Source organism: Artibeus jamaicensis, unplaced genomic scaffold (genome assembly GCF_021234435.1).
Source record: "Artibeus jamaicensis isolate MK-2021 breed Jamaican fruit bat unplaced genomic scaffold, CSHL_Jam_final contig_519, whole genome shotgun sequence".
NCBI lineage: Eukaryota > Metazoa > Chordata > Mammalia > Chiroptera > Phyllostomidae > Artibeus > Artibeus jamaicensis.
The window spans coordinates 22,709,333-22,735,949 of record NW_026521871.1 but is presented as its reverse complement, the minus strand read 5'-3'; the positions used below and the strand labels follow the sequence as shown (position 1 = coordinate 22,735,949).

The 26,617-nt window shown below is 38.3% G+C and overlaps 1 protein-coding gene across 1 annotated transcript in view; it reads left to right on the top strand.

Moving 5' to 3' along the window:
- Positions 1-6,733: 6,733 nt before the first annotated feature.
- Positions 6,734-26,617, top strand: part of SLC25A36 (solute carrier family 25 member 36) — a 30,486-nt gene continuing 10,602 nt past the window's right edge. Inside the window, exons 1-4 of the mRNA XM_037139400.2 lie at positions 6,734-7,009; positions 15,799-15,963; positions 18,219-18,296; positions 20,641-20,741. Of these exons, the coding sequence (XP_036995295.1) occupies positions 6,969-7,009; positions 15,799-15,963; positions 18,219-18,296; positions 20,641-20,741 (385 nt within the window). The 5' untranslated portion in view covers positions 6,734-6,968. The remainder of the gene's footprint in view (positions 7,010-15,798; positions 15,964-18,218; positions 18,297-20,640; positions 20,742-26,617) is intronic.

The following is a 26,617-nucleotide window of genomic DNA, read 5'->3' as shown; positions in this document are numbered from 1 at the left end:
CCGGTAGTTTCTTCATGTGCAGGTACTGGTCAGTACTTGGGCTAAAACTTAAGGAGGACCCTCTGCAGACCTCTGGGGTTCCAGCATTCTGTGCCACAAACTGTAGCTGCCTTGGTCTCCCTGGACTCTAAGCTGCATTTCCTCAACCCAAAGAGCCAGCCAGGCTCTGCCTGTTGCATTTTCCTCACTGTAGCCTGGAAACTCTCTCCAGGAAATAAGCTGAGGCAATTATGGCTTGGTTTGTTTGTTTTCCACCTCTTAGGAATTATCTTTCACTGCCTGTCAAGTGTCTTAATGTTCTGGCCGGGTAGCTCAGTTGGTCAGAGCATTGTCCAGATATGCCAAGTTGAGGGTTCAGTTCCCAGTCAGGGCATCTACAAGAGGCAAGCAATGAGTACGTGGATGAATGGAACAACAAGTTGATGTTTCTCTCTCTCTTTCTCTCTCCTTTTCTCTCAAATCAATAAATAAATATACTTTAAGTGTCTTAAAAAAACATAGGTGTATGTGAGCTATGTTTTGCTGGATTTTAATGATATTTCTGATCCTTATTACTCCATCTTGTTTAAAAGTCCTACAGAGCCAAAATTATGAAAAAGCTGTGGAAACAGCTTTTGGTATTTCTAGTCAATGAAAACATAAAAAATAAATTGTTTAACTGTGGTCAAGAAATTGGATGCAGATGGTTTCACAGACATCCTGGAAGAAAACATTAAAGAATTAATTGAGGAGCAGACAGAAACATTAAGTACAGAAAGTTCTCAGCAGCCTGTTTCCCTGGGAGGTTTAAAGGCTTTCCACAGTTAAGTTTGAGGAGGTCGTGGGGCTTTGCCTTGCAGCACTGACCTTTGACCCTACCCCCAAGAACAATGAGACGCCCCAGTCCTGCTCTCCATTTTCCTTCTGTTCACTTCACTACTAAGTGGTATTTGAGGGCATGGCCTAGAGCGGGGCCTAGAGAAGGTAGAAAGTTGCCGAACCAGTTCTCCTTGCTCCAACACAAAGGGCACTTGGGGAATGAAGCTCTTATCACTCCCTTCTCTACCCAGTATTTGTCAGGTGCTGCTTGGCATTGCTGCCTAGCCTGATATCTGCCTTTTAACCATTGGCCCCTGACTGTGGGCGCTAAGCCAGTGCTAACTGGTACTGCGGGGGAGAAAAAACATCAGCTACACTTTTTGGTTTTGGAGACTGAAAGCTCCAAATTAGCCCACATGAAACCACCGAAGAACACTCCAAGGACAAATCCTAGATTTTCATTTCCAGACTGCAAGGCCCCACCGAGTACCCAGCACAGTGAATGAAGAGACCCTACCACCAATGTGGCACTTGTCATGAAATTTCTCCAAATTAGGGGTTAAAGGAAGATCCTAAAAGGTTAAAAGCAAAAAAACAAAAACAAAAACAAAAACAAAACAAAACAAAACAAAAAAAACATGTTATATATAAAAGCCAGAGGTACAAATAGAGTCAAATTTCTCAATATTAGTCCTGGAAGCTAGCAACTGTGGGGGAATGACTTCAAAAGTCAGAGAGAAAGTGAGTCTCAACCTAGAATCTTATACTTAGCCAAATTATCAAATGTGAGGATACAAGAAATGCATGCAATATCTAGTAATGGTGACAATACTAATACTACCTCCTATGCACCTTTCCTTTGGCAGCTGCTGAAGGATGTACACCAGCAAAAGGAAGTAACAAAAACAAACAAAACCCATGAGCTCCAGGAGACAGGCAGAGATGTAAATCCCAGGATGATACCTGTGCAGGTCGAAACCAGACGATGGAAGAAGACAGCAGGGACTTCTTTAGAGGGAGGGGGAAAAGGGGGTTGATAGGCTGAAAGTTAAACATTATGAAACTTATATTTTTGGGTCATGGTCAGATATGATGTACTATGTAGAAAAATTAAAGATAGGTATAGAAAATTAAGGAAATGGGGAAAATGTGCAATTCTTAACCAAGAAAAGTAAAAATTTGTACAAGAAAAATATGTACACCATGTGGCTTTTCAGGGGACAAAATTTACATAGTCATAATAAGACCAAAAAATTATCAATTTAAGTAAAAAATTGTGATGTGACTATTGGGAAGATTAAATGGAAAATAGGAACAGAGGAGTAGGGTAAAAAGCTAACTCTGCATCCATTGTGATCAGAAGTGTAATAGGTGATGTCTGAAATTGATAAATCAAGGAAAACAGCATGAACTGCTATTACTGAGAAATATGAAACTAAAGAAAAAGTGAAAAGTTGAAAGGAGCAAAAATGAGGAAACAGAAAGAATGAAGTAGGGAGTCTGAGAGTTCGCATTATAACTTTTCTAATACTCCATATTTACTTTTTGACAACCAGGCACAGTGTTTTCACTTTTTTATTGTGGTAAAGTATCCAGGACATAAAGTTTACCACTTTAGCCATTTCCGAGCGTACAATTCAGTGGCCCTGAGCACGTTCACATTATTGTGCCACCATCACCACCAACATCTTCAGAACATTTCCATCATCCCAAACTGAAACTTCATACCCACCAATGCTAGCTCTCCTATTCCACCTTCCCCCAGCCCTGGCAACCACTATTTTATTTTCTTTCTTTATAAATTTGACTAGTCTAGGTATTTCATTTAAGTGGAATCATACAATATTTGTCCTTTGGTGATGCCTTATTTCACCTTACATCATGTCTTCAAGGTTCATCTCTGTTGTAGCATGTGTCAGAATTTCCCTCTGTTTTAAGGCTGAATATTCAACATTGTATGTATCATTCATACCGTAGTTTGTTTATCCATTCACCTGATGATGGACACATAGGTTGTTTCCGCCTTTCAGCTATTGAGCATAGTGCTGCACTGAACATTGGTGTGAACCTATCTGTCTGAGTGTCTGTTTTCAATTCTTTGGAGGACGTAGCCAGATGTGGAATTGCTGTATCATATGGCAGTTCTGTTTAAGTTTTTGAGAAATTGCCATTTTCCACAGAGCTGCACCATTTTACATTCCCACCAGCAACTCTCAGGGTTCCAATTTCTCCACATCCTGGCCAACACTAGGTATTTTCTGTTTTTGTTTGTTTTGTCTTATTTTTATAATAGCCATCCTAATGGTGTGAAGTAGTATCTCATTCTGGTTTTGATTTGCATTTTGCCAATGAGTAGTGATGTTGATCATCTTTTCGTGTACTTATTGGTCATTTGTAAATCTTTGGAGAAATATCTATTGAAGTCTTTTGCCCAGCTTATGAATTGGGTTATTTGTTTGTCTTTATTATTTTGTAATAAAAACAAAGAATTAATACTAAAAGCAAGAGCCCAAAGCCAACAAATTTGGTTTCAAAGCAGGGACTTTTGGTAGGCCCTTGCATAGGTTCTTAAATGGGAGACAGGGTACTACTTACGTGTTAGCAGAAACTGTGGACGTCCCAGGCATTATCCAGATAAAATTAAAACATGTGTCACACTTTTATCTCAACAAAATCTATGCACTTCTTTCTAAGGTCTCCCCACCACTTTAATACGCTTGTCCTAGAAAGTTGGATAGTTTTTTTCCCAAGCCCGCTGGGACGCACTCGGGAGTTGGTGGTCCCTGAGAGGCAGTGTTTTTTCACAAGCAAACTGCTAGTTCGTTGTGGTGAAAAATCTATTTCTATAAATTCATTATCTATTTCCAGTGCTATCTCTGCTTGTCACCTGTGTTTGAGAAGAACCTTTAACCATCATAAACTAAAACTGTGACACAGAGCAGCTGATGGGAGTGGTGGTGTTGTATTCAAAGAGAGAGAGAAATCAGACGTCCAGGCACTTAGAGCTCAGATGTTATTTATTGGCCAAAAGTTTTTACCTGCGCAGGGGCGGTCTTCCCCTACCAGACCTACAATATGGAAGCCGTACGTGGCTTACAGGCTACGGGGTTTTTATAGGGCAGAGCAAGCAAATGCGGGCTTACAAAAGCAGATGTGGCAGTTAGCTATTAGCTAGGTTGCTAAGTTGAAAACGGCGAAGGTCCCTAATTGGTGGGTGTTGCTGCTGGCGGGCCTCTTCTGGCGGGCCCTGGTTAGTTACCTTATTTGGCTAGGAATTTTAACCCAACTGTTCCCGGAGGTTTATTTATTACCCAGTCTCAGGAACTGCAGATGCTTAACGGCTGTCTGTATGTTTCCCCTACTAATGGCCATTACAGTGGCTCCACGAGATACCAAACATGCACGTGGGAGCAACTGCTCTTTGACTCCACCTGGGGCAGAGACTCCTTCCATGGTGGCATCTGAAAGAGGTTCAAAGGGAAACGGTCACATTATCATTGTTATTGCTTACTATGGGAATAACCGGTACTGCATGTGAGACCTCTGGCTCCCTCCTTACCAGTTTCAGAAGCTTCATTAAATGTGATAACTATGGCATTCACTATGTCAGAAAGCTATTGTCTTAAAAAAATACATCTAAAATAGTGCGGTCACTTTGGAAAACAGTGTGGTAGTTACTCAAGGGGTTAAACATTATCTTATGACTTAGCCATTCCACTCCCAGGTATATTCAAGAGAATTGAAAACATATGTCTGGGCTAAAACTTGTCCATAAATGTTCTTGGTATCATTATTCATGATAACCCCAAAATGGAAATAATCCAAATGGCCATCGATTGAGAATGGATAAACAAAATGTGGCATATCTAGCTATACAATGGAAAATGATTCAGTCATAAAAGGTAATGAAGTACCAACACATGCTACAACACGAATGAACCTTGAAAACATTATGCTTAGTTTTAAACAAAGCCAGACACAAAAGGCTACGCATCTTATGATTCCATTGGTATAAAAAGTCCAGATTATGCAAATCCGGAGAAATAGAAGGTAGATTAGTGGTTGTCAGGCGGTGGTGGAGGGGAGGATGGGAGTGGCTGCTAACAAGTGTGGAGTTTCCTATTTGGTGAGGTAGATGATCTGGAACTAAGATGTGGTGATGGTGGTACAACCAGGAGAATCTAGTAAAACCCACTAAACTGTACACTTTAAATAGGTGAGTTGTATGGCATACGAACGATACCTCAAATTAAGCTGCTCCAAAAAGCAAGGAATACCCACTAAATGTTAATGTAATGGTTTTGGGCAAATATGACAGGGGTGACAAGTTTTATTTCCACTTTTTGGTTTTTTTCAAATTTCCCCTTTAAGAGGCAGCTATTACTTCACCAACTGAAGCCCTGGAATCAGACAGACTCTGCTGGATTCATAACCAATCTCCTTCTGGATGACCTGGATAATATTGGGCAAGTCACTTAATTATTTTACACTTGAATCTCCTCATGAAAAAATGGGGGAAAACAATCACATACCTCACAGGGTGGTTGTGAGAGTTTAATCAGAAGATGCTGTTAAGTGCTTAGATCAGAGCCGAGCACATCAGTAAGTGCTCAAGAAATATCAGCTATCATTTTTGTTATTAAGAATGCAAGGTGGCAAACTACTACTAGTTATTCTATGTAGGCCTTATATAACACTCCTGTAGGTGCTTTACATATTTTGACATAGTCCTTGCAACTACCTTAGGAGATGGGTACTCTCACGCCTCTTTTACAGATCATTTACTGTGGAGTGGATGAACACTTGCCAGTGGCTTGTAGTCTGTATATTTTGCAGGAATTTAAGAGAGGCAAAGAGCATACAGAGCTGAGGCAACCAGGGCGGACTTCATGAAAGAAATGGCCTAGGAAGGAAAGGAATGTGAGCCCTGGGTCACCACAAATGAGTAGGAAAGGATGGTGAGGACCTTGCAGGTAGAATGGGTTACCAAAGAAGGGAAAAATATTAACATTTGTGCCGTGTGGGTGATGAGTACAGATTATGTTATATTACTCTGTACTGTTCTGCACTGTTGAAACAATTACTAATTAACATTTTAAATATTTAATCACAATTTTTTGGAGTAATAAAACATTTTCTTTCCTCTCATCTTTGATCTTCTTGTGTGTGTGTGTGTGTGTGTGTGTGTGTGTGTATGAAACATTTGCTGATGAAAAGAATGAGTAAATGTCTTTATTCTTTCTAAAATAAACCTTAGTGTTTTATTTTCCTGTTTTAGTTAGTAGGCTTGGAGATTTTTCCCCACACAGATCTACCCCCCCCCCCGTCACACTTGCATAATATTCACGATACTAATGTTTCATGATTTAATTTCTCCGTTGATGCCAATTTTCCACTATTAGAAGTATTGTTTGTGTACTGTTTGTGATCTTGCACGAGTATCCTAGTACAAGCCTCTCCATGCACTGTTACTTCTTGATAAAGAAGCAGAAATGTGGGTCATAAATCCCATTTTTAAAAAGTCAATTAAAAAGGAGTCAATGGGAAATCTCGATTTTGTCGTAAACTAGCTTAGCTCTAAAAACTATCTCTAAAAAAACAGTAAATCAGAGACTTGGCAGGCTCGCGCCCCCACTCTGCTGGCGTACCAGAAATTCAGGCAGTTTTCTCACGTAGAGGAGGGGGAGCATGGTGCACCGGCTTTGGTGCTGCCAAGGCAGTTTAGGTGCGAGGGCGCAATGACCCATTACACTCACAGCTCGCGCTCTGGCCCCACCTACTAGCCCCCTTCATTGAAAAAAAAAAAAAAAACCACCCTCTTAGCGATCACGTGAAACGCGCATGCCAGAATCGAGACGTCAGCGGCGCAGACCAACGGGAGCTTCTGTTTATATCGCGGAGGGGGGAGGTGAGGGGAGGGCCTCCAGCACACTCACTCCTCCGCACCCAGCCCGCCCTCCCGTCACCTCCGCGCCACTGCCTAGGTCTAGTCGAGAACGCTCAGCTCGGGCGGCGCGGCTCCACGCTGCTGGGAGGGCCGCGCCGGTCACTTTCTGCAGCCGCGACTCCACCAGCTTCCTTCACTGTCCTTGCCTGGGGTGCTGTGCAGCTCTAGTCCCGGCCCGCTGAAGCCACCTGCCTCAGTGCCCGGAGGACATGCGGGAGAGAGGATGAGCCAGAGGGACACGCTGGTGCATCTGTTTGCCGGAGGGTACGGTCCAGGCGGGGCGTGTGGACTGGGACCGAGGGGCTGAGTGGAGGCTGAGGGCCGTGATCTGAGATAAAGGCGAGAGTGGGGAGAGGGGCTCTGGTACGCAGGATGTGGGGATGCGGCCCTGGAGGGCAGGGGTGGGAGAACGAAGCCGGATAAGACAGTGAGGTTTTGGGCCTGCGGAGGTGGAGCAAGACTGAGGCCTGATCCCTGGGCCTGAGGCGTGGCGGGCGGGGCTGGGGTCAATGGGGGTCCCCAGGGCCAAGGCTTACCCAGGCCTCGAGCGGATTTTCCTAGAATGTGTCCGGGATACAGGCCCACAAGTGGAGTGTAGCTGCAGGCCTCACGTAGGCTACTGGGAAGGTAAAGGGAGAACCGGCTGGGAAGTGCGGAGGCGGAGGACAAAATGGGCGCCGGGGCCGCCTCCTTCGCTTCTTGCCGTGCAGGCTACGGGGTCTCCTCAAGTCGCTGGGGCCATATCGCCTACTCCAGCCTCCGATTTCTGGGCCCTGGTCTGCCGGGGTGAGTCCTGGCACCCGATGGGTTTTGGTATTCTCTCTCCCATGGTAACTGTAGGGTTCTAGCTCTTGGAAAATTTAATTCGCGAGGTTCTCCAGGTTACGAGGTACATTGCAAAGCGGCAGTGCCTTTGAGGTCAGATTCTGTTCATGAAAGCCCACTCTCTGCTGCACCAATTGCTTTTCCTTTGCTTAAAAGAGAAAAGTATGGGGGTAGGGAGAGGTTCAAAGCTTTGACGGTATTATCTGTAAAGGATTAAGACTGAACCGAAGTCTTAGATTGCCAGTCTGAGTGGTACAGATATTTTATTGAGCCAGTCGAGGCTTCTTTTTAGGTTTGTTCCAAATTATTTGGAGAATCGTCACAGTTTTAAGTTTAAGAGTTATCTGTAGGATAATAAAGTTATCAAAAATGGCTATGGTGAATTGTGCTGAGGCATAATTTCTTTTTTGTCTATATGATCATATAAAGTCACATCCCCTTAAGCTATAGTTTGTTTTTAAATCGACCTTTTTAAAGAGTATTACGGTAATACATACACAGTTCTATTCACAGCGTCTTGATTTCAAGATATATGGACTCTTGCCAACGATGGCGTTACTTTACTTGGGTTGTTGGCACATTCATTCAACAAACATTTGCTGCACACCACTGTTCTGACATTAAAAATATTTCTTTTAATCCGTGATACCCAGATTAGGCAAAGTTTGCTTTCCACATTACTGACTGATTTACCAGTAATCTTAGCAAATTAAATCATTTTTTAAAAAACTCGTTAGCCATATAGGTGTCGTAAAGATGCCTTGTTATGCAAATAATTGGGTTCCCTCTTGTAATTACATCGCTAGCAAATGCCTAAAAGTTAAGAGAGACTGCACTACTCTGGCCACTATTTTCAGTGGAAAATGAACAAACCCTTTGATTTTAATTGCTTCATCTGTACAGTGGGAAGTTGTACTATATGATTTCTAAGGCCTCTTTCTAGGTTCTATAACATTTCTGTTACTCTGAATTTGAGATCTATGCATCAAGTTTTCTTAATGGTAGGGCACATTTATTTCAAGTGTTTGCTTGACTGCACTAACTTACCAGTTTGGATAGATCATCAACTTTGTTGTTATTCGTACATGCAAAGGCCCTTCTGGTTACCCTTTACATTAAAAACAGGAATGGAGAGGTTTTGTCTCATCTACACATAAATAGCTTTGGGAATCCCTCCTGTCAGAAAGAGCCTGTGCAGGTTCCTTAGAATATTGAACAGAGATACTGGTGTGCAGGGCCTGGCACAAGATGGGCACTCAGCCTGGTAAATCCCCTCCTTCGCAGTTTGACTTGACTTTACCTTTATAAGTGGTTGCATAAACTGCTCAATATAAAACCTGGCTTATCTGTTTTAGATAAACATTAGAACTAGGAAGGATGGTAAAAAAAAACAAAACCCTCTGTTTAATCCCCTTGGAAATAGGGGAAAAATGCTGGGGTGTGAAAAATTGACTTACCCAAGATGAAACAGCTTTTCATATATGCAAATGAGAAGTAACTAATCTTAGGGGGGGAAAATCAGGACAACTATAATAGCATAATCAATGAAATTTAATTTAAAAAATAAATCTCTAAAGATTCTTCTAGCTCTGTGTTATTTAAATCGATTCCGTAGAATGGTCTGGAAGTCTTTATGATAAGCATCATGGGACTGCAAATCAGGTTGTGTCAGTGGCATTGTTCTTAATTGAAGATGTCTAATTTTTCTATATCTTACAGTGCTTTAGTCAGTTTTAGGATGTTCATCCTAGAAAGCTAGATGTCATTATTTTATCCTGATAGAGTCAAGTAAATGAGGAGTTAGGGAATTTCATTTTTACTTTAATAATAATTAGAGAAAAGAACAGAGATTTTTTTTTAAGCCCTTTACCTGGGCATGCACAGCTTATTTTGGATTAAATTATGAAACACAGTGTACTTTAAAAGAACTAAGTAGCCTTTCACAGTGACATTTAATCTTAGGTTGAAAATTGTTTGAACATGGGGCCTTTGCATTGTTTTCCTGGTAATTATAACAGTATTTATTCACGTATGTGTTCATCAGGACCTCAGAGAGATTTCCAGTCTCTCTGTATTATTAAATCAGGAACAGTTGAAACAGACCGGCGCTGGACCTCTGGTCTGGGTGACATACTCACATGCATAACTCGTGCTTCCTTTAAGCCACCCTTTGGCCCCATTATGTTTTGCCAGAGTTAATATTCAGAATTTGTAAGGTCATTGGTTATATTGAGTTATGAAGCCAACCCAGCAGCCTAGCCTGCAAAAAAGATGTCAGTAAGGTTTAATTTTAATTGTACTTTCAATAATACTGTGTTTGTGTATGGATATAAAAATATGAAATATATTTTTAAATTCTTTAATAGAACTACATTGTCTAGTAGTTTTAGACAGTACATCATCAAGCACTGTGTCAGCGGCACGTGTCCACCAGGAAGCAGTTCGCTTTTTCCTTTTCTGTTTGAGAGAGAGAGAGACTGTCACATGGGAGGACTGAACCTTCAGTACTTAAGTGGGTGAATGTTTTCCTTTCTAGCTCCTACATGTAATGAGTAATATCTTAGGTTATCTAAAAAAACTGTTACAGAATTAAGCCATTGATTCATTAAGAAACTCCGGCTTGGGTGTCAGATATTGATTCTGCATAAACTTGTTATATTACTTAACCTGCTTCCTTGTAAAATCAGGGCAGAAGTAGAACACTTAAAAGTATAATGTGGTTTATTTCCATTTTATGTTTTTATTCGCCTATTTTCATAATTTTTACACCTTTTCTTATCCCTCTTTTCCTTGTTAAAATGCATTCTTTTATTCTTACTGATAGATTACAAGGCTAAGGGAAGTTGCCTTCTCATGTTCTCAAAACTGTGTTTCTGTAACTGTATTAGTGTAGTTACAGCCATGTGGGTCATGGACCCCGGGAAATTCCAAAGACCCTTTCAGTTGCCTCAGAGGTTAAAGGGTTTTTCTTTTCTTCTTAACAATACTACTTCCTCTAATTTACATTAACTAGAAAAGACAGTGGTTCAGTTACACTGCAGAGTATTATTAACACTATTTAGTAGTTTGTGAGTAGGTTACTCCAACTCAACATGTTTTCCTATTCCTTCCAAAATATACGATAGGTAGCTGAAATATTGTTTACGTAGGAGAAAGATGTATGTGTGCACACATATATAGTAATTGTCACAAGAATACTAAGACCTTTGCTTTTTCACTGTTGGCATTTATACTAATGGTTCAGAAGCAGCGATGGGTAAGACTGCTGGTGCCCTGCCATGCACCAGGCACTGCCATCAAATTGTACTGGTAGTTGTTGACACTTGCAGTTCGAAACACCAGTTTTACTTACAAATGTTTTCAAAGCAGAAACATCTGATTAATTTTACTAAAATTTTCAAAAGCTAGCATCTTTCTGTGTAACACAGTAGGGAATGTGAATAAAGTACTCCTACATACCAGAGTAGTTCTGTGGTGGTGTCATTTCAAGCTGAACTGGCCTCTGTTTTTATGAGAACCATTCTTACTTGAAAGAACAATTGATAGATTGACTATTCATATTCAGACTTGACTATTTGGCAGACATTTTTCTCAAAAAATGAAGGAAGTGGGCCAGTTGGTTCAAGGAAAGCCACCGATAACATTTTTGCCATATAATAAAGTATGAGTTTTCAAGGAAAAACTATAGTTTTTGAAATCTTGGACTGACAGGAAGTATAACTTTTATATTGTAGTAAAACATCAACGTCAGTACCTATTTTATATACATATGTACACACACACGTGCGCACGCGCAAAACACACAGAAGTATTCTGGACCCAATCAGAATAGGTTTGTCCATTTATTAAATGACCTTGATATTGAAAACAGGTGTCCTACTCTATGCATTCTCAGAAGGTGAAAACCAAAGAAATGTGTCTAACGACCACAGTCTTAGAATCCCAGTTCTTCTCCATGACTCACCCTTTCTTGAGTAGAATCCTGGGGTGCCTTGGTTTCCTCCTCTGGTCAGGCTGGTAAAAACTTCTTTAAAGCCAGGGAAACTGAAGATTTCAGTGTTTCTCAGCTCACGGCAGTCCCACTGATGGGGCTTTGTGTTTGCGTGCACGCCCTAGGGACTGATGCCTCTTGGTGGCAGTGTGGCTGAAACCGATCTGTCGGCAATTCCTGCTTAGTGAACAGTTTCTCTCCCCTCTCTTCTATCTCCTTCACCCCTCCCAAACTTATAATTTGGGTGGGGGAGAGCACTTAGGAGGGCCCCAGAGTGCTCTTTTTTCTTAGAAGACTTATTTGCACTGTTTTGTGTTTTGCTTTGTTTTTAACCAGTCTCTTGGTTACATTGTGCCTGGTTTCAAAAAAAAAACCCACTTCAAGCAGCTTTTAGCCATTGTTTTACTCAAGGGATCATGGGCCCTTAAGTAGTTGGGACACCTGGGTGCCGGGATTTTTAAACAATCCCCATTCTCTAAAATTAATGCACCCTTATATGATTACCGGGTTTGCTAAGCAACTTTGGCCTTCCTGTGTCTTTAAAATGCATGGCATCTGCCTATAAAACTTTAAAATGAACACTGATCCAAGTAGTTTCACTAAGAATATATAGTATCAGGTGCTCTAGCCTGCATATATCAAAGGCATGGGGACATTGAATAGCTTTATTAGACTCTTAACCTTAAGAAACAGCCCCATCTGGGTTTTGATATTACGGGATAATGAACTAGGCTCTTCTGTCAAACTTGGCTGTTCTCTCGTTAGACTTCTTTGCATTTAGAGCAGTGGAGTGAGCAACTTTTAACTATAACTTTTTAATATTAAAGCATCCAACTTAGTCTTTTCAAAGTTAAAAAAGAAATTTTCCCATCACTATTCACCCCCCCCATACCCTCTTCTACCTCCACCCCTGCAACAGGGCACTGGTGTCTGTGTCCTTGAGTTTTTATCTCTCTCTTTTTTAAAACTAAGTCCTAATTAGTAACAAATTTATTGGTGATTCCTTACACCTGATACTAACTCATCAGCCACATCACTGGATCCGAGGGGCTCAGGACCAGTTGGAATGCAAGAGGTAAATAATGAAGCCTTGCTTCAAGGCACTTGCAGTGGGAATCGTGAGGAGAAATATGAAAGGAAGTTTTGAATGTAGAACCAGTGAGACTTGGGGAGTTGGATATCAGAAACCCTCTGCTTTAGAGATTTCATTTATTTATTTTTAGAGGGGGTGGGGAGGGAGAAGGAAGGAGAGAAACATTAGTTTGTTGCCTCTTGCACGCCCCCGCCACAGGGTACCTGGCCCACAACCTATAAGCATGTGCTCTGACTGGGAATCAGTTTGGTGACCTTTCAGGTCTCGGGGTGAGGCTCAGTCTCAGTCCACTGAGCCACACCAGCCAGGGCTATTGCTAAACAAAAAATATATAATATGGACTATGCAAATTGATGTTCATGATCAATTTGCATATAAATAAAAAAATATTTAAATCAGTGTTCATTGCTAAGGAACTTCCTTGTGGGGTGAGTGGAATAAGATATAATTTTAAATGTCATGATTTTTATGTAGAATATTTTTAAAAGTAATTTCTAGGTTTTTACATTACTTGTTTTATGATTTGCTTGACTTAAGAGAATAACTGTGCAGCCATGTCTTATAAATTCATAAATGAGACAAGGAGTATATATATGTACATATAGTATATTTTAGTTGTGCTTACATCCTTTTAGTTGTGAGGCTGCACATGCATGGTCCTCAGCTGTCAGCTATTAGGTAGTGCGCTGCTTTAATCTTGCACTGAATTGACGAGCCCATAAAAATACCTGTACCCATAATGCAGAAAAACACACTTTTTCCTCTACCATTATTGGTTAAATTGCATCTAATTAGTACTGTGTTTCAAATTTTACAGCAACTTGGTGGATTATGAAATGCAATTTGGTTGCTTTGTGACCAGCATGTTTGTATGGAAAATTGTACAATAATTAATAATAACACAAGAATAAACTCTGTGTTTTGTGTGTTTGAAGCAGTAAGCCTACTTTTGCCCACCCTGTATTCTGTGAAATGTTCAAGTGGCAGTACTGATGTAAAATATTTCTCATGGGTTGAAGTCAAAGATTTACAAGTGCCTGATAAAAGAGAGAAAGAGCTGGACTAAGCATTAGGAGATAACCTGAAAAAAGTAATTTTTCCTTTTAGGACTTTCGTTTTCTCACCTACAAAATAAGGAAGTTGGAACAGACGCTGTCTCCTTTCCCTTAAATTCTAGGCTATTTAATGATACAGTGTTCATTCATTCATTCAGCACATGTTTGCTATGTCCCAAGCATTATCAGAGGTTCTGGTTCATAGTAGTGTATAGAAATTGCTGCTTTCCTGGTGCTTATATAGCATAAAGGGACACAAGAAAAGTATTGTAAAACATGTAGTGTGTTAAGTGGCATTTGGTGTGATCAGAAAGGACATCACTGCGAAGCGACAGCTGAGCAAAGATAAGGAGGTATGGTAGTAACCCCATTCCCATATTCCAGACAGGAATTTTACAGGTGGAGGGAACAGCCAGAACAGAGGTCTTGAGGCAGGACCATGCTTGGTGTATTAAGATCAAGTACAGTAGTTAAGTTTGGGGGAGTTGAGTTATATGTGGATTTTCAACTATAAGGATGTGGGAGGTTGGCACCTCTAACCCCCACATTGTACAAGGGTCAGCTGTAATTAATTACAGAGGCCATGCCTGTGGAGTAGTGAGAAGGTAGATGATAGTAGGAGACGAGGTCGGACGTGTCAGCGAAGAGCAGATCGTGTAAGATCATGCACACCATTGTGAGGATTTTGGCCTTCATTCCAAGGAGTGAGGATGTCTGGAAAGTTTTCAGCATAGGAGTGACTGGTCTGACTTAAGTTTTTAACACAATCGCTCTGACTCCTGTATTGAAGATAATTTAGAGGAGCTGGGGCAGGGGTGGAAGCCAGCAGGCATGAAATAGAAAGGATAGTGGCTTAGACCAAAACCACAGTGAAAGTGAGAAGTGGATGAGATTCAGGATTTATTTCTAAGCTTTGAGTCAAAGACAGTCGCACACAATACACATCATTTTTTCACAGGGTCCAATCAATGAGTTCCAGAAATGTGAACCACGTTCTCCAGATAAAAACCCCTGCTGTTTTTTTTAAAAAAAACACTGCTAAAATTTTGGTAAATTAAATATAGAAAAAATGTTTTCAAAAGTTGTTTTTTTAAAGCTGCTGAAAAATAATAAAAAACCAACATTCCCCAGTTTCCCCCTATCTTCTTCCTAGTGGGACCTTCCGTGAGACTTAGCTGTTTCCTTTGAAATTTTCTTCAACTTTCTTTTCTGGTAGATGAGGATTTAGCTACAGAATACCACTCCCTCTTTCCCTCTTCTTTTCCTCCTCTCAGTATGTACTAATTTACATCACAGTTTTTCGTTAAGTCAGTAGTGATGCTTCCCTCATTGTGACAATGTAAATATTGTTGGCAGCACACCTAAGTTAATATACCGTCACCTGCCTTTTGAATAACTTCATTTCCCCCTAGAGTTATTAAGTGCCTCACATTTTTAAATGTTTGCTTAGTTAGGTGAGTGCTTATGTTTATACTTGAATATTTATTTTCATATGGTCAGATATATTTGTCTATTTTTCGTTTGTTTGTTTCTCGCCCTGGAGTTCTTTATTCCTCTAAACTCTGTCATCCAAATCCTGTCCGGATTGGTTATTTTTCTAAGTCTTGACATTTCCCTGTCATCTTGGGACTCCATTCTCCCTCTCCTGGGTTGTTCTTTTCCTGCATTCATACCCTCCATCCCCGTCCCCCCCCACCCCCCGCGTTTTATTGAAATATCATTGACACACAACACTGCATTAGTCTTAGGTATGAGACGTGATGGTTTGATACATTCCCTCTCCTTCAGTCTTCCTGACCGTGGGACATCTCCTTTAGTAGCCATATAAGAAAGGCTGCAAGATAGGAAATTTTTGAATATTTCTTTATCTTACTTGACTCATTCTTTTGAGGTAGAAATTAAGCTCCGTTCTTTCTAGCTACCAAAGGTACTTGTATTATACAGTCAAAAAAAAAAACATCTGAAAAATGGTTTAGTCTCTGAAAATAAAAAATGTTACATTTTAGTACCTTGGCAAAGCCTCGATGGCCTGCATGTTTACTGACTTGCAAATTTAATAGACAAGTTTCGTTCTTTTCTTTTTTTGTAGATGTGGTGGTACCGTGGGAGCTATTCTGACATGTCCACTGGAGGTTGTGAAAACACGGCTGCAGTCATCTTCTCTGACACTGTACGTCTCTGAAGTTCAGCTGAACACCATGGCTGGAGCCAGCGTCAACCGAGTAGTGTCTCCCGGCCCCCTCCACTGCCTAAAGTGAGAGCACAGTGTTCATGAATTTGTTTAAGTCTTTTCTATTCAGTGGTGTTGTAAAGGGTGTTGTACAAGCTTAAAAACAGATGAGTCTCAGTTTTTTATTCATTGAAAACCAATCATCCCGAATGGAGAGGAACAGTTAGTGGAATATAAAGTGTATTCTTTCTACATTGCATATATTTGGAATATTTCTGTATTCCATGGGTTATTATCTAAAATAATTATTATGGGTAATTTTATTTTGAGTTAAGTAAGTGTATCCAATTAGTATCAGTCTGTGACTTTTGTATAGCCTAAACAATAGTTGAGATTTAAAGCAGACTTCTGCTGATTTTAAAATGGGATGCAGTGTTTGGTATTTTTTGATTGCTTTAGAAAACATTTGTTTTTACCTTTTATCATACTTCATTATGTTACAAATTGAATTTGAAATTTTAAAATTACTGAAATCAGATTTTGTGTTTTAAAATTTAGGTATGTAACTGAACGCCTTACCTGTCTCCCTTATCAGCTCACTTAGGACATGATCTGTTTGAACTTGGTTCAGTCGTGTTTACTTTGTAGTAGCAAATAAACTCATACTGTGTGTTTGCCTTCTCCACTAAAAGATTTTATCAGTCTCTTCTTTTTTTAAACTTACCTAGGTACATGAAGAGGTGAAATGAAGTTGTTAAGAATTTTTTATTAAAATGTCATATATAAATACTTCTTTTGGATTAATAATAGAGTATTTTAATGTGACTTTGACGTTTATTATTGCCAATTACCTCTCTTTAAAGTTCTCCCTTTGACCTTTGTGACCATGCTATATTTTTTTATTCTGTTTTTCAGTGATTCTGCTTTTTCTGAATTTCCTCAGGAACTACAGGACCCTCTGGCCTCTGCTTTAATTTCTCACTTTTTCAGGCCCTCTTATATGAGTCAATTGCAAATGCGTACATATATGTGTGTGTGTGTATATGAGGTTTTATTTATTTATGTTTAGACAGCTGGGATGGGAGGGAGAAAGATGGGGGGAGGGAAACATCAATGCGTGGTTGCCTCTCGAGCACCCCTACTGGAGACCTGGCCAGCAAACCAGTCATGTGCCCTAATGGAATTGAACCAGTGACTCTGGTTCACAGGCTGGCACTCAATCCACTTGGCCACACCAACAGGGCACATAATGTATATCTTTTTAAAAGGACACTTTCCTTAATTTCTCAAGGGAAATGTGATACAGAAAGGGCAAAAAACACTGAATCTTCAAAATGTGCTCTATAATTTTTTATTCTTAACTCTGCTCTGTGTAATCTAGTTTGTCAAAACTGGTTCTGTATCAGGACCTGTATTAGTCCTGGGTGCACAGTAAAAATGCAAGCAGCCAAGCATTCTCTTACACCTATTAAATCAGAATACAGTCATATCTCAGTACCTGCTGGCTTCAGACCTTATCGGACATGGAAGTCATCGCTTTTTTTTAAAGATTTTATTTGTTTATTTATGTTTGGGGGGGGGGAAGAGGGAAAATAACATCCAAGTGTGGTTGCCTCTCTCAAGCCCCCTACTGGGGGCCTGTCCCACAACCCAGGCATGTGCCCTGACTGGGAATTGAACCAGCGACCCTTTGGTACCCAGGCCCACACTCTATCCACTGAGCCACACCAGTCAGGGTGGAACTTGTTTCATTTGGACGAGAAAAAAATATTTCAGCACTTGCTTAGGAATCATTGTGCTTACTAGAACTTGTATGAGTCACGACACCCCACAAGAGAAAATGTCTTAAGGGAAAAATCATTTGGTATTTGTCGGTTTTGGCACTTATCACAAGTTCCAGAACAAGTTAATGACGAGAGTACCAAATGACCACTGTGTTTTGAGGCCAGATCAGAGAAGTTTTCATTTTAAGCAAGTGCTTATGACTGTGAGCTAGGTACTCTTTAAGCTTTTTATATATTAACTTAGTTATTCCTCATAGTAACTGCCAAAAAGGAGTACTATTTACTGCTGATGAAAATAAGGATAAGAGAAAAGCTATTACTTCGTGTTTACACAGCTTGTCAGTTAACCAGAATTGGGCTTCCTGTTGAGAAGTCTGGCCCCACAACTCAAATCCTTAATTAACCATTATGCTCAATGGCCCTTGAAGACATCATTCTTACACATCTAGATTGAGAGCCACTGGCCCAGTTCGTTACCTCTAAATTAAAATGCCTGCTGTACCACAATCTGTTTCTCCTCACCCCCAAAACTTAAATAATATTTTTCTCTTTCAGGGTGATCTTGGAAAAAGAAGGGCCTCGTTCCTTGTTCAGAGGATTAGGCCCCAATTTAGTGGGGGTAGCTCCTTCCAGGTAAAAAAAAAAAAATGAAGTAAAATTGTCTCAATCTTTTCTTGTTTCAAACTTAATGAGGGGAGATGCTGAGGTCAGGTGGTAAGGATAAAGCGCTGTGGTGGAACAACAGGTATCAGTAAGCATCTAAAAAGGATGAGCAGGTCGCACCTTATGGGCGGGTGCAGCAGAACTCAGTGACATGAAGCAGTTATGGCACTAGGTTTAAAAGGCAAAAAACAAACTTTAAAGGAATTAGCTAAAGAAAGGGGAAGACCTGGATCTTTAGAACTAACCCTGTTTTTAGGTTTAGGGGACAAAGTGAACATATAGAATGGTTTCAATCTCTGTTAAAGAACCTAGAAAGGCCTAGATATATTAGTCATTTTCCTTCAATACGTTTTTACCTTAGAGTGACTTCTTCCATGACAGAACACTGCAGTTTCCACAGAGTGAAAATGCATGCCCAGCCTTCTGCATCCAAACAGTGTCCCAGGTCCCTTCTCACTGGGTATTGGGTTTTGACTTCTTAGGGCTGATTTTCTCTTAAAAAATTATCCGAAATTTCATCCTGTTTATAAAGACTAAAAAAAAAAAGACGTGTAGCATAAAGCTTGGAATTCTGCCTGAAACGCATCGTCTTTCCCTCACCCAGTGCAGTGCTCCTTCCCACACATACTCTTCTCCTTACACAAAACAATCATAAATGACGTGGCGTAGTCTTCCTTTGATTTTTCTGGCTTATCATGTACATAACATGTATAATATGGAGACTTATTTACATAAATTGAGTCTTATTAAAATATTTTCCCCATTGTGTCTTGTAGCCTTTTCCCATGAAAATATGTAGTTTTTAAATGACTGTTCCATCATTATTAAGCATTTCTTATTGATAAACCTTTAGATTTATTTCCAGATTTTTTTATGTTAAACACAATGATTTTGTGAACTTCACTGTACTTTTTGAGTACTTAAATTAGCAGATTTTTTAGGATAGTTACCTAAAAGTAGAATTTCTAGATAAAGGATACATCACATTAAAACTAAATGAATATTGCTCATCTGTCTTCTGAAAAGGTATTACATATTTTTACTCTCAAGTGGTAAATTAGTTGCTGTTTCTCTATGTATTACCCATGTTGGCTACTATTTTATTTGTCTTTACTTGCCAAATAGACTAAGCATGATTTTTCACTACTTTAATATACATTTGTTTAATTTTTGGTACATTTACACCCTCCTCACAATTACTTGTATATCTCTTCTGTGAATTACCTATGTGTACACACAAAGTCTGTCCAGAAGGTATCCAGCCACATAATGTGAAAAATAGAGACATTTAATGAAGAACATACATTATATTTGGGACCTCACACAATTCTCCCACTCACCATCAGCTGCCCCGTCATGTTTTCCTGAATTTCATTGATGGTGTGAAATCTCTTCCCTTTCAAAGGTGACTTTAGTTTTAGGGAAAGCCAGACATCACAGAGCACCAGGTGACTTTAGGGGCTGAGATACCTGGGTGATTTGATGTTTCACCAAAAAAACTGCATGAGACATGATGTATGAGCATGCGCATTGTCATGATGAAGCTGCCAATCACCAAGTTGCCCATAGCTGCAGCCTTCTGAATCATCCGAAGTTTCCACAGAGGAATTTTCAAGCTTGATGCAAAATTTGTTGCACATTTGCTGCTCTACTTGCACAGTCATTTTGAATGTGACAGCCACACAGTACACATGCTCACTCAATGGCATCTACCACCCCCACTGACTAGTTCAGTGAAGTTGTCGCTGTTCACACATGCACATTCCAGTCCACTCTCCTTGGCTGCCAGGTTACACTGATGTTGCACAAACTGTTCTTGTTACACAATAACAAGGGCTGGACTTTTTCCTGGAAAGACCTTGTATAGTTTGATCAGTTGGGTCAGTTTTATCTTTCTCTCCTCGCAACAAAAATCTCTAAGTGTTCAGACCATATTTCTTTAATTCAAGTGTATTAAATTTAGCCTTAATGTTACAAAAGCATTTCGGTCCTAATTCATTTCATGTATTTTCAGAATTTTGCACAAATACTTTTAATTATAGTTAGTTGCTCTAAAAGTATTGGGGTGGGTTGAAGAGGGTGTATAAGGAACTTTACATTTGAATTTGTCTTTCTTAATGGATCAATACAGAAAGTACATCAGGGTCTTTGTGGAAAGGTGCAGATTAACCTGATGTGTTACATGAGCATAGTCAACTAAGACTTTTTGTGTGCTTTTAGATTATTTTAAAATTATAGTACTTAATTTACGTGTCATTTAAATCTTATAAATTAAGCAATATGGTTATTGACAAAATTTAAATCTTTATTTTAGAGCAATATACTTCGCTGCTTATTCAAACTGCAAGGAAAAGTTGAATGGTATATTTGATCCTGATTCTACCCAGGTACACATGATTTCAGCAGCAATGGCAGGTATGAATATATGATGTTAAAAAACATTTTCTGAAGCCTAGAGACTTAATATTGAATTTTGATTGATTTAAATCATGAAGTTAAGACAGTGTGCTTCTCATTGATTAGCATCCACAAACATGTATTATACAGTAAATTCGATCAGGGGCTGTATGTAAGAGCACTTGTCATCTGTCAGTTTGAGGGGTAAAGGAGTTGTGACAGCATGCAGGTCACCCAGTGTTTACATTGTATTGTACAGTTTACTGAATATTTAGTCATTACTTTTAACAAGTTTTAAGAATCCAACCATAATTACACTACCAGTAAGTTATGGAGCTGTAATTTATTCTTCTCGCCTCAATTTCTGTTAGTGCCTTTTCCTTTTTGCTGCATGTTTTGGCTTCTGCCTGAAATGTGCCGCAGTTCTTGGTAAAGTATTCATTTTGTCCCATGCTCAAAATGCTGAAATTTTTGTGAGTGATGTCTTACTGGTAACTCAGAGTTACTGTAATGTATGTATTTTGAAAAATACATTTGGCACTTCATGTAAATGACACTGGACAGCACTTGAAACTTAGGCACTGGCCATGTGTACATGTTTGCTATAACAGTGTTTCCAGGAATTCTGAATTATTAAGCATATATGATCCTAAATTTAAACAACCAGTCCTGGGCCTCTCTGCCCTGCCTTAAGGATAAACTGGTAGACCGGTTGTCCGGTCTGGTTCAGAAATCATTTTTTGCTGTCCGTGTTAGACAAATCCATGACCTTTGGTTCTCAATAGAAGATTCTCCACAATTTTTGGAGCTGTGTTGCATATTGTTTAAACATGTCTAAATTATGCTATGACTTTATAAAGCAAATTATATCTACTTTCTCCACTTGTTGATCAATTGTCAATTGTATGCTTAACAAATGTGTTCCTTAAACTGTTAACCATTTTCTGTTTAGAAATAAATTGGATCAATTTGAACCACATACTTAACGAACTAAGTGTAAGTTTGAAATACTAATTTCTGAAAGGTCAATTGCCATGTAATAAATCTAGCTGATTCTAGCATATATACCTTATAAAGTATTTTCAAAGCTTTATATAGTTAGTAATTGTTGACTAACTCATTGAAGTTTTAAAGTTGGCAGAGAAAACCTTAAAGAGCAAGATGGTAAAATATTCTGTATACCCCTGTGGAGAGATGTTGGGCAAGTGAAGTAATTTATGTGAACCTTCATTACCTTATCCTTAGATTGAGTAGGTTGCTTTATATAGGTTTGGATCTTTAGAATTAGTCCTTCAGTACCATAGAGGTCATCTAGTTAGTTACAACTAGAATTATTTTTTAATGTATTTTAATGGATGTTTAATACCAGCTTTCCCTCTACACATTCAGTGGCATAATGTAAAAGTAGCTAATATCAAACTGTAGAATATTTACATATTTCTGGATTACCAATATTTAAGCATTTTTGTTTTTAACTCCAGAAAATTACAAAGGAATGTTAATCATTTTTGAAAGAATTGAAATGAAAAAAGTAAACAAGCAGTAATTTGAAGTGGAAGATAGTTGTTATATATTCAGAGTTGTTGTAAATTCAGAGTTTCAGAGTATCTTAACCACTGGAACATTTTTTCATTAGAATATGGTATCAGAATTTATTATTATATTTGTATCACATTGCAAAGAATTTCAGTGAAATTGTTATTTTACACGTTTTTCCCCAAATATGTAGAAGTGTTAAACTTTGTTTTTACCTAAACATTGTTCCTATTTCCCAAGTTGAATTCTTTGAATCTTGGCTAATTGATAGTATTATTCAGAGGTTATTGCACTATACACTTATTGTGTAATTTGGAAATACTTCAATGTGTTTGTGGTGACACTTTTTCTAAGAATTGTGCTTTCAGAGTTTTCTTGCACTGTTTATGAACATTAACATTTAGCTTTGCGGTTTCTGTACATAACTGCCTGGCTGGTAAAACTGAATGGTCCCATGCAGACTCACTAAGGTAGCCTTTTGCCTCCTTCATTCTTGAAACAATCTAGGCCAGATTGCTCTGGTTTTTCTTCAGGATCATATTAAGAGGTCTTAAAAATATGAATTGGGGTGCAAAGTACTTAGAAGAAATCATGCGAAAAATTGTTTTTGAACTAACCATTCAAAAAAAACTGCTAACCTTGTCACTTTACTATCAGAAAACACACTAAATAAAAGTAGTCCATTAATTATATAGCCTGCTGTATTTTGCCACATCAAGCAGCCCACATTAAGGGTTTAATAAAATATTTTCTACATGATTTTATTTCAAATAACCTCTCAATTCAGTTGCATTTTGCATTTTATCTATATAAACTAGAGTATTTAGATACTAAATCCTTTTAGTTAAAGGGACACTTTGAAGTAGATTTTATTTTCATTTGTTGGAGTGTTTCAAGGGAATACAAAAGAATTTTGAGCCCTAAAGTTGAGCTCTAAATTTTTATGCATTGAAAATTTATTCAACTGTGAGGCTATTTAATCAAATTAAGTAATGTTGACTCTGTGCTTTACCTGCCTTTTTCTCCCCTACATACGACCTTTGACAGAGTAAGAGAAACTTAGCTATTGAGGGTATTTGTGTCTTTATTTAAATGAACTTGCATATCCCTCTGTATATACCTGTACACAGCTGGGTATACAAAAAATAAAAGTAAGGGTTTTTTAATTTCTTAAAAAAATTTTTTTTACGTTTATTTATTTTTAGAGAGAGGGGAGGGAGGAAGAGGGAGACAAACATCGATGTGAAAGAGAGACATCGATCTGTTGTTTCTCGCATGTGCCCTGATTGGGGGCTGCATCTGCAACCCACTCATGTGCCCTGACCAGGAATTGAACCTGGACCGGTGACCTTTCCCTTTGTGGGATGACATCCAACAAAGTTGAGCCACACTGGTCAGGCCTTTTTCTTTCTTAATAGCAATTCTCAATTTTTAAAAGTTTTTATCTGGAATATACATATACTTTTATACACAGCATTACAGATTTAAAAGAAATGACTTGTGATTTTTATTGGATTATATATTCAAGCAGTTATTGCTCAATTTTTAAAATACGCATAATCATTTAATATTTACTAGTTTAGTAGGTTTTATTCATAGCATTCACTTAATTTTTTCAAGATATTTTCTTGTTTGACTTAAAATTCATTATTATTAAAGGTTAAGTTTTTGAGTGAAAACTTCATAGGAATTTTGTCTTGCATATACAGAATATTTTTTTAAACATTTTATTTGTCCATGGCAATTCATTGACCCAGACTGATGGTTGGACAGATGCTTTGTGTGTTTGTATGTAAACATTCTTCCTGTTTTTTGTTTTGTAGAACACAAGAAATTAAATACAAAATAACCCAAAATATTCCATAAAAATGGATGTGCATTATTACTGGCCATAGTGCAAAAGGTGAAAGGTACTACTGTAGCAACATGTACTATAATTTATTTCATTTAAAAAAAAGTATAAATATTTACAAAATGAAAGTACTTGAATTTTTTTAAAAGATTTCCTAAATAGTCTTACTGTTGGGATTTCAGCTTTGATCATGGTAGATGGTAACAGTAGGAAAATATATTCTTAGATTCCCCTTTGACAAGGTTAGCATTTTTTTCTTTAAGGCAAAACTGGTCTTCTTTTAGGTAAGTATTTGGACTCTGAACTGCTACAGATGGCAGAATTTTCAGTACTCGTTGTATTTTTTTAAAAAAATTTATTACCAAATTCTGATATTCCTTTTTAAAAAAAACCAAAAACTTAAAATTTTCAAAAAAGTTAGATCTCACCGTAAATATTTCTCAAATCCTTCCAATGGGATTCATTTTGTACACGTGTTTCTGATGAGGTCACTGCTTGTTGTTATGATACAGAAAAGCCTGTGTCTATTTTAGGCATTTACTGTACATTTCTCCCGAGAAAAGAGTGAGATCGTGTCATCTCATGCTCCCCATCCGCAGGTCACTCCTGTAGAAATATGGACTAACTTAAACCTCGTGAGTACTGATCTGAGCATCTCTTGCAGCCTCTAGTTATAAGAAACACCCCCCTGGGATTTGTAATAGCTTTGGAATTAATAGAAGGTGGGAAATGAACTTTTATTTCCGGAATTTGTGTGTGCATTTTCTGAATATTTTATGGAATTTGAATTCTGCTCCCTTTCTGATATTCCTTCTAGAAGGATGTATAGACTAGCTTTTCAGTCATCATGTAGTAAAAGCCTGGGGTCCTCAGCTTGGTCATCGTAGTTTTAACCACCAAAGAATCTGATACCAGTATTTAAGATATACATGGTTGTAACTGGTGGTATAGTATCCTACAACTGTGAGAAAAAATAGTTCTGTTTGCTTAGCAGAACATATTTTAAAAATCTAATACAGTGCTTTGTTTTCTTGTCTGTTGATACTTGGCTTTTTCCTACTCTCTTGCAAAAACATCTATCTTAAAACCTACCGTTACTTTCCAAATAAATACAGGATAAAAATATATACAGTTTTAGCTGTTTCGTTTTAATTTTTAATAGTGTTAACATATTTCCCTTAGAAAGTTAGGTGGACTTTGTTCTTGCTAGTTAATTGAAGTAAAAAAATTACTAAAAATGCAATACTACAGGTATCACTCACTTAATGAAATAGACATTTTCAGCAAATTTAGTATATGCAGGATTTCTGTTAATCTGGTTTTTCATTGATTTACGTCAGCGATTTTCAACCAGTGTGCCACCAGAATCTTTAAAACATGTGATATCTGACTCTTTAGTCGGGAGCACTGACCTCTTTTCCCTTAGATTGTCAAGTTAAAAAATGACAACAGCTAACATCACAATAGATGTCTGGTGCGGGTGAATCAAAATTACTCCTATTTTCTTTTGTCAGATCAACAAAAAATATATTTTTGGTATGCCACAGAATGTTAGTAATTAGTTTGTGTGTGCCATAGGTGGAAAAGGTTGAAAATTGCTGGTTTATGTTATTAAATAGAGTCTTAGATAAAGCAAAACTTTAAAAATTAGATTTTTAATAGAATACTAACCACACTACAAACTAACAGTTTGGCCAGTGTATTGCCACTTCGCTGTATCTGACAGTGGAGCAACATCAATTCTTAACTTTCAAGTAGATCCTTCATGTGCCACTGAATCAGTTTTAACGTTTAACAGGGTATTCAGGAGATTGCTATTAATTAGCATATTAGCAAAAGTCACAAAATTTAAATACCAAAATAAAAAGTGATCAGAAATTTGTAAATTTCAGGGGCACCATTTCTACTATCTTTGTGTATGTTTTTCTTAGTAAAAATAGGAAATGTTTAGCTTTGGCTGTTTGTCCACTTCAAATTGCCTTACCATATATTATAATTCTAAACTTGTCATGCTTTTTGTTTCTTCCTATTTGAATCAATAGATTCTATTTTTCTAGATTTAATTACCCTAATAATGTCTACTTAGTTCTTTGAAGTGTTTTGGTAAAGTAAGACCAACAGCTAAACACCTGTGGATTATTTCTCAAGTCCTTTAACCTAATGGTTCGCTGGCAGCTAGGATAGTGTCTTTATGAAGAGCCAGTTTATTGGGAAAGATGAACCAAAGCAACTGTAGTGAGCACAGGTGTCTGGTTAGCAGCAGTTATACAGGGATTAGAGGACAGCGTTCTCTCACCTAGACTTGTGTTCCGTTCCGTAGATTCATTTGCGTGAAATGAATTTCGGTTAAGTGAGAAATACCTGTTGTTTGCATCCTGTCATTGTTTAATATGTGCAGAGGAGAATGAAACCTCTACTTTTATGGATATTTTCTAATTTCATTTTTAATGATATAAATACTTATTGTAATATTTTATAGTCTACATATCTGGGTTGTTTTTTTTCC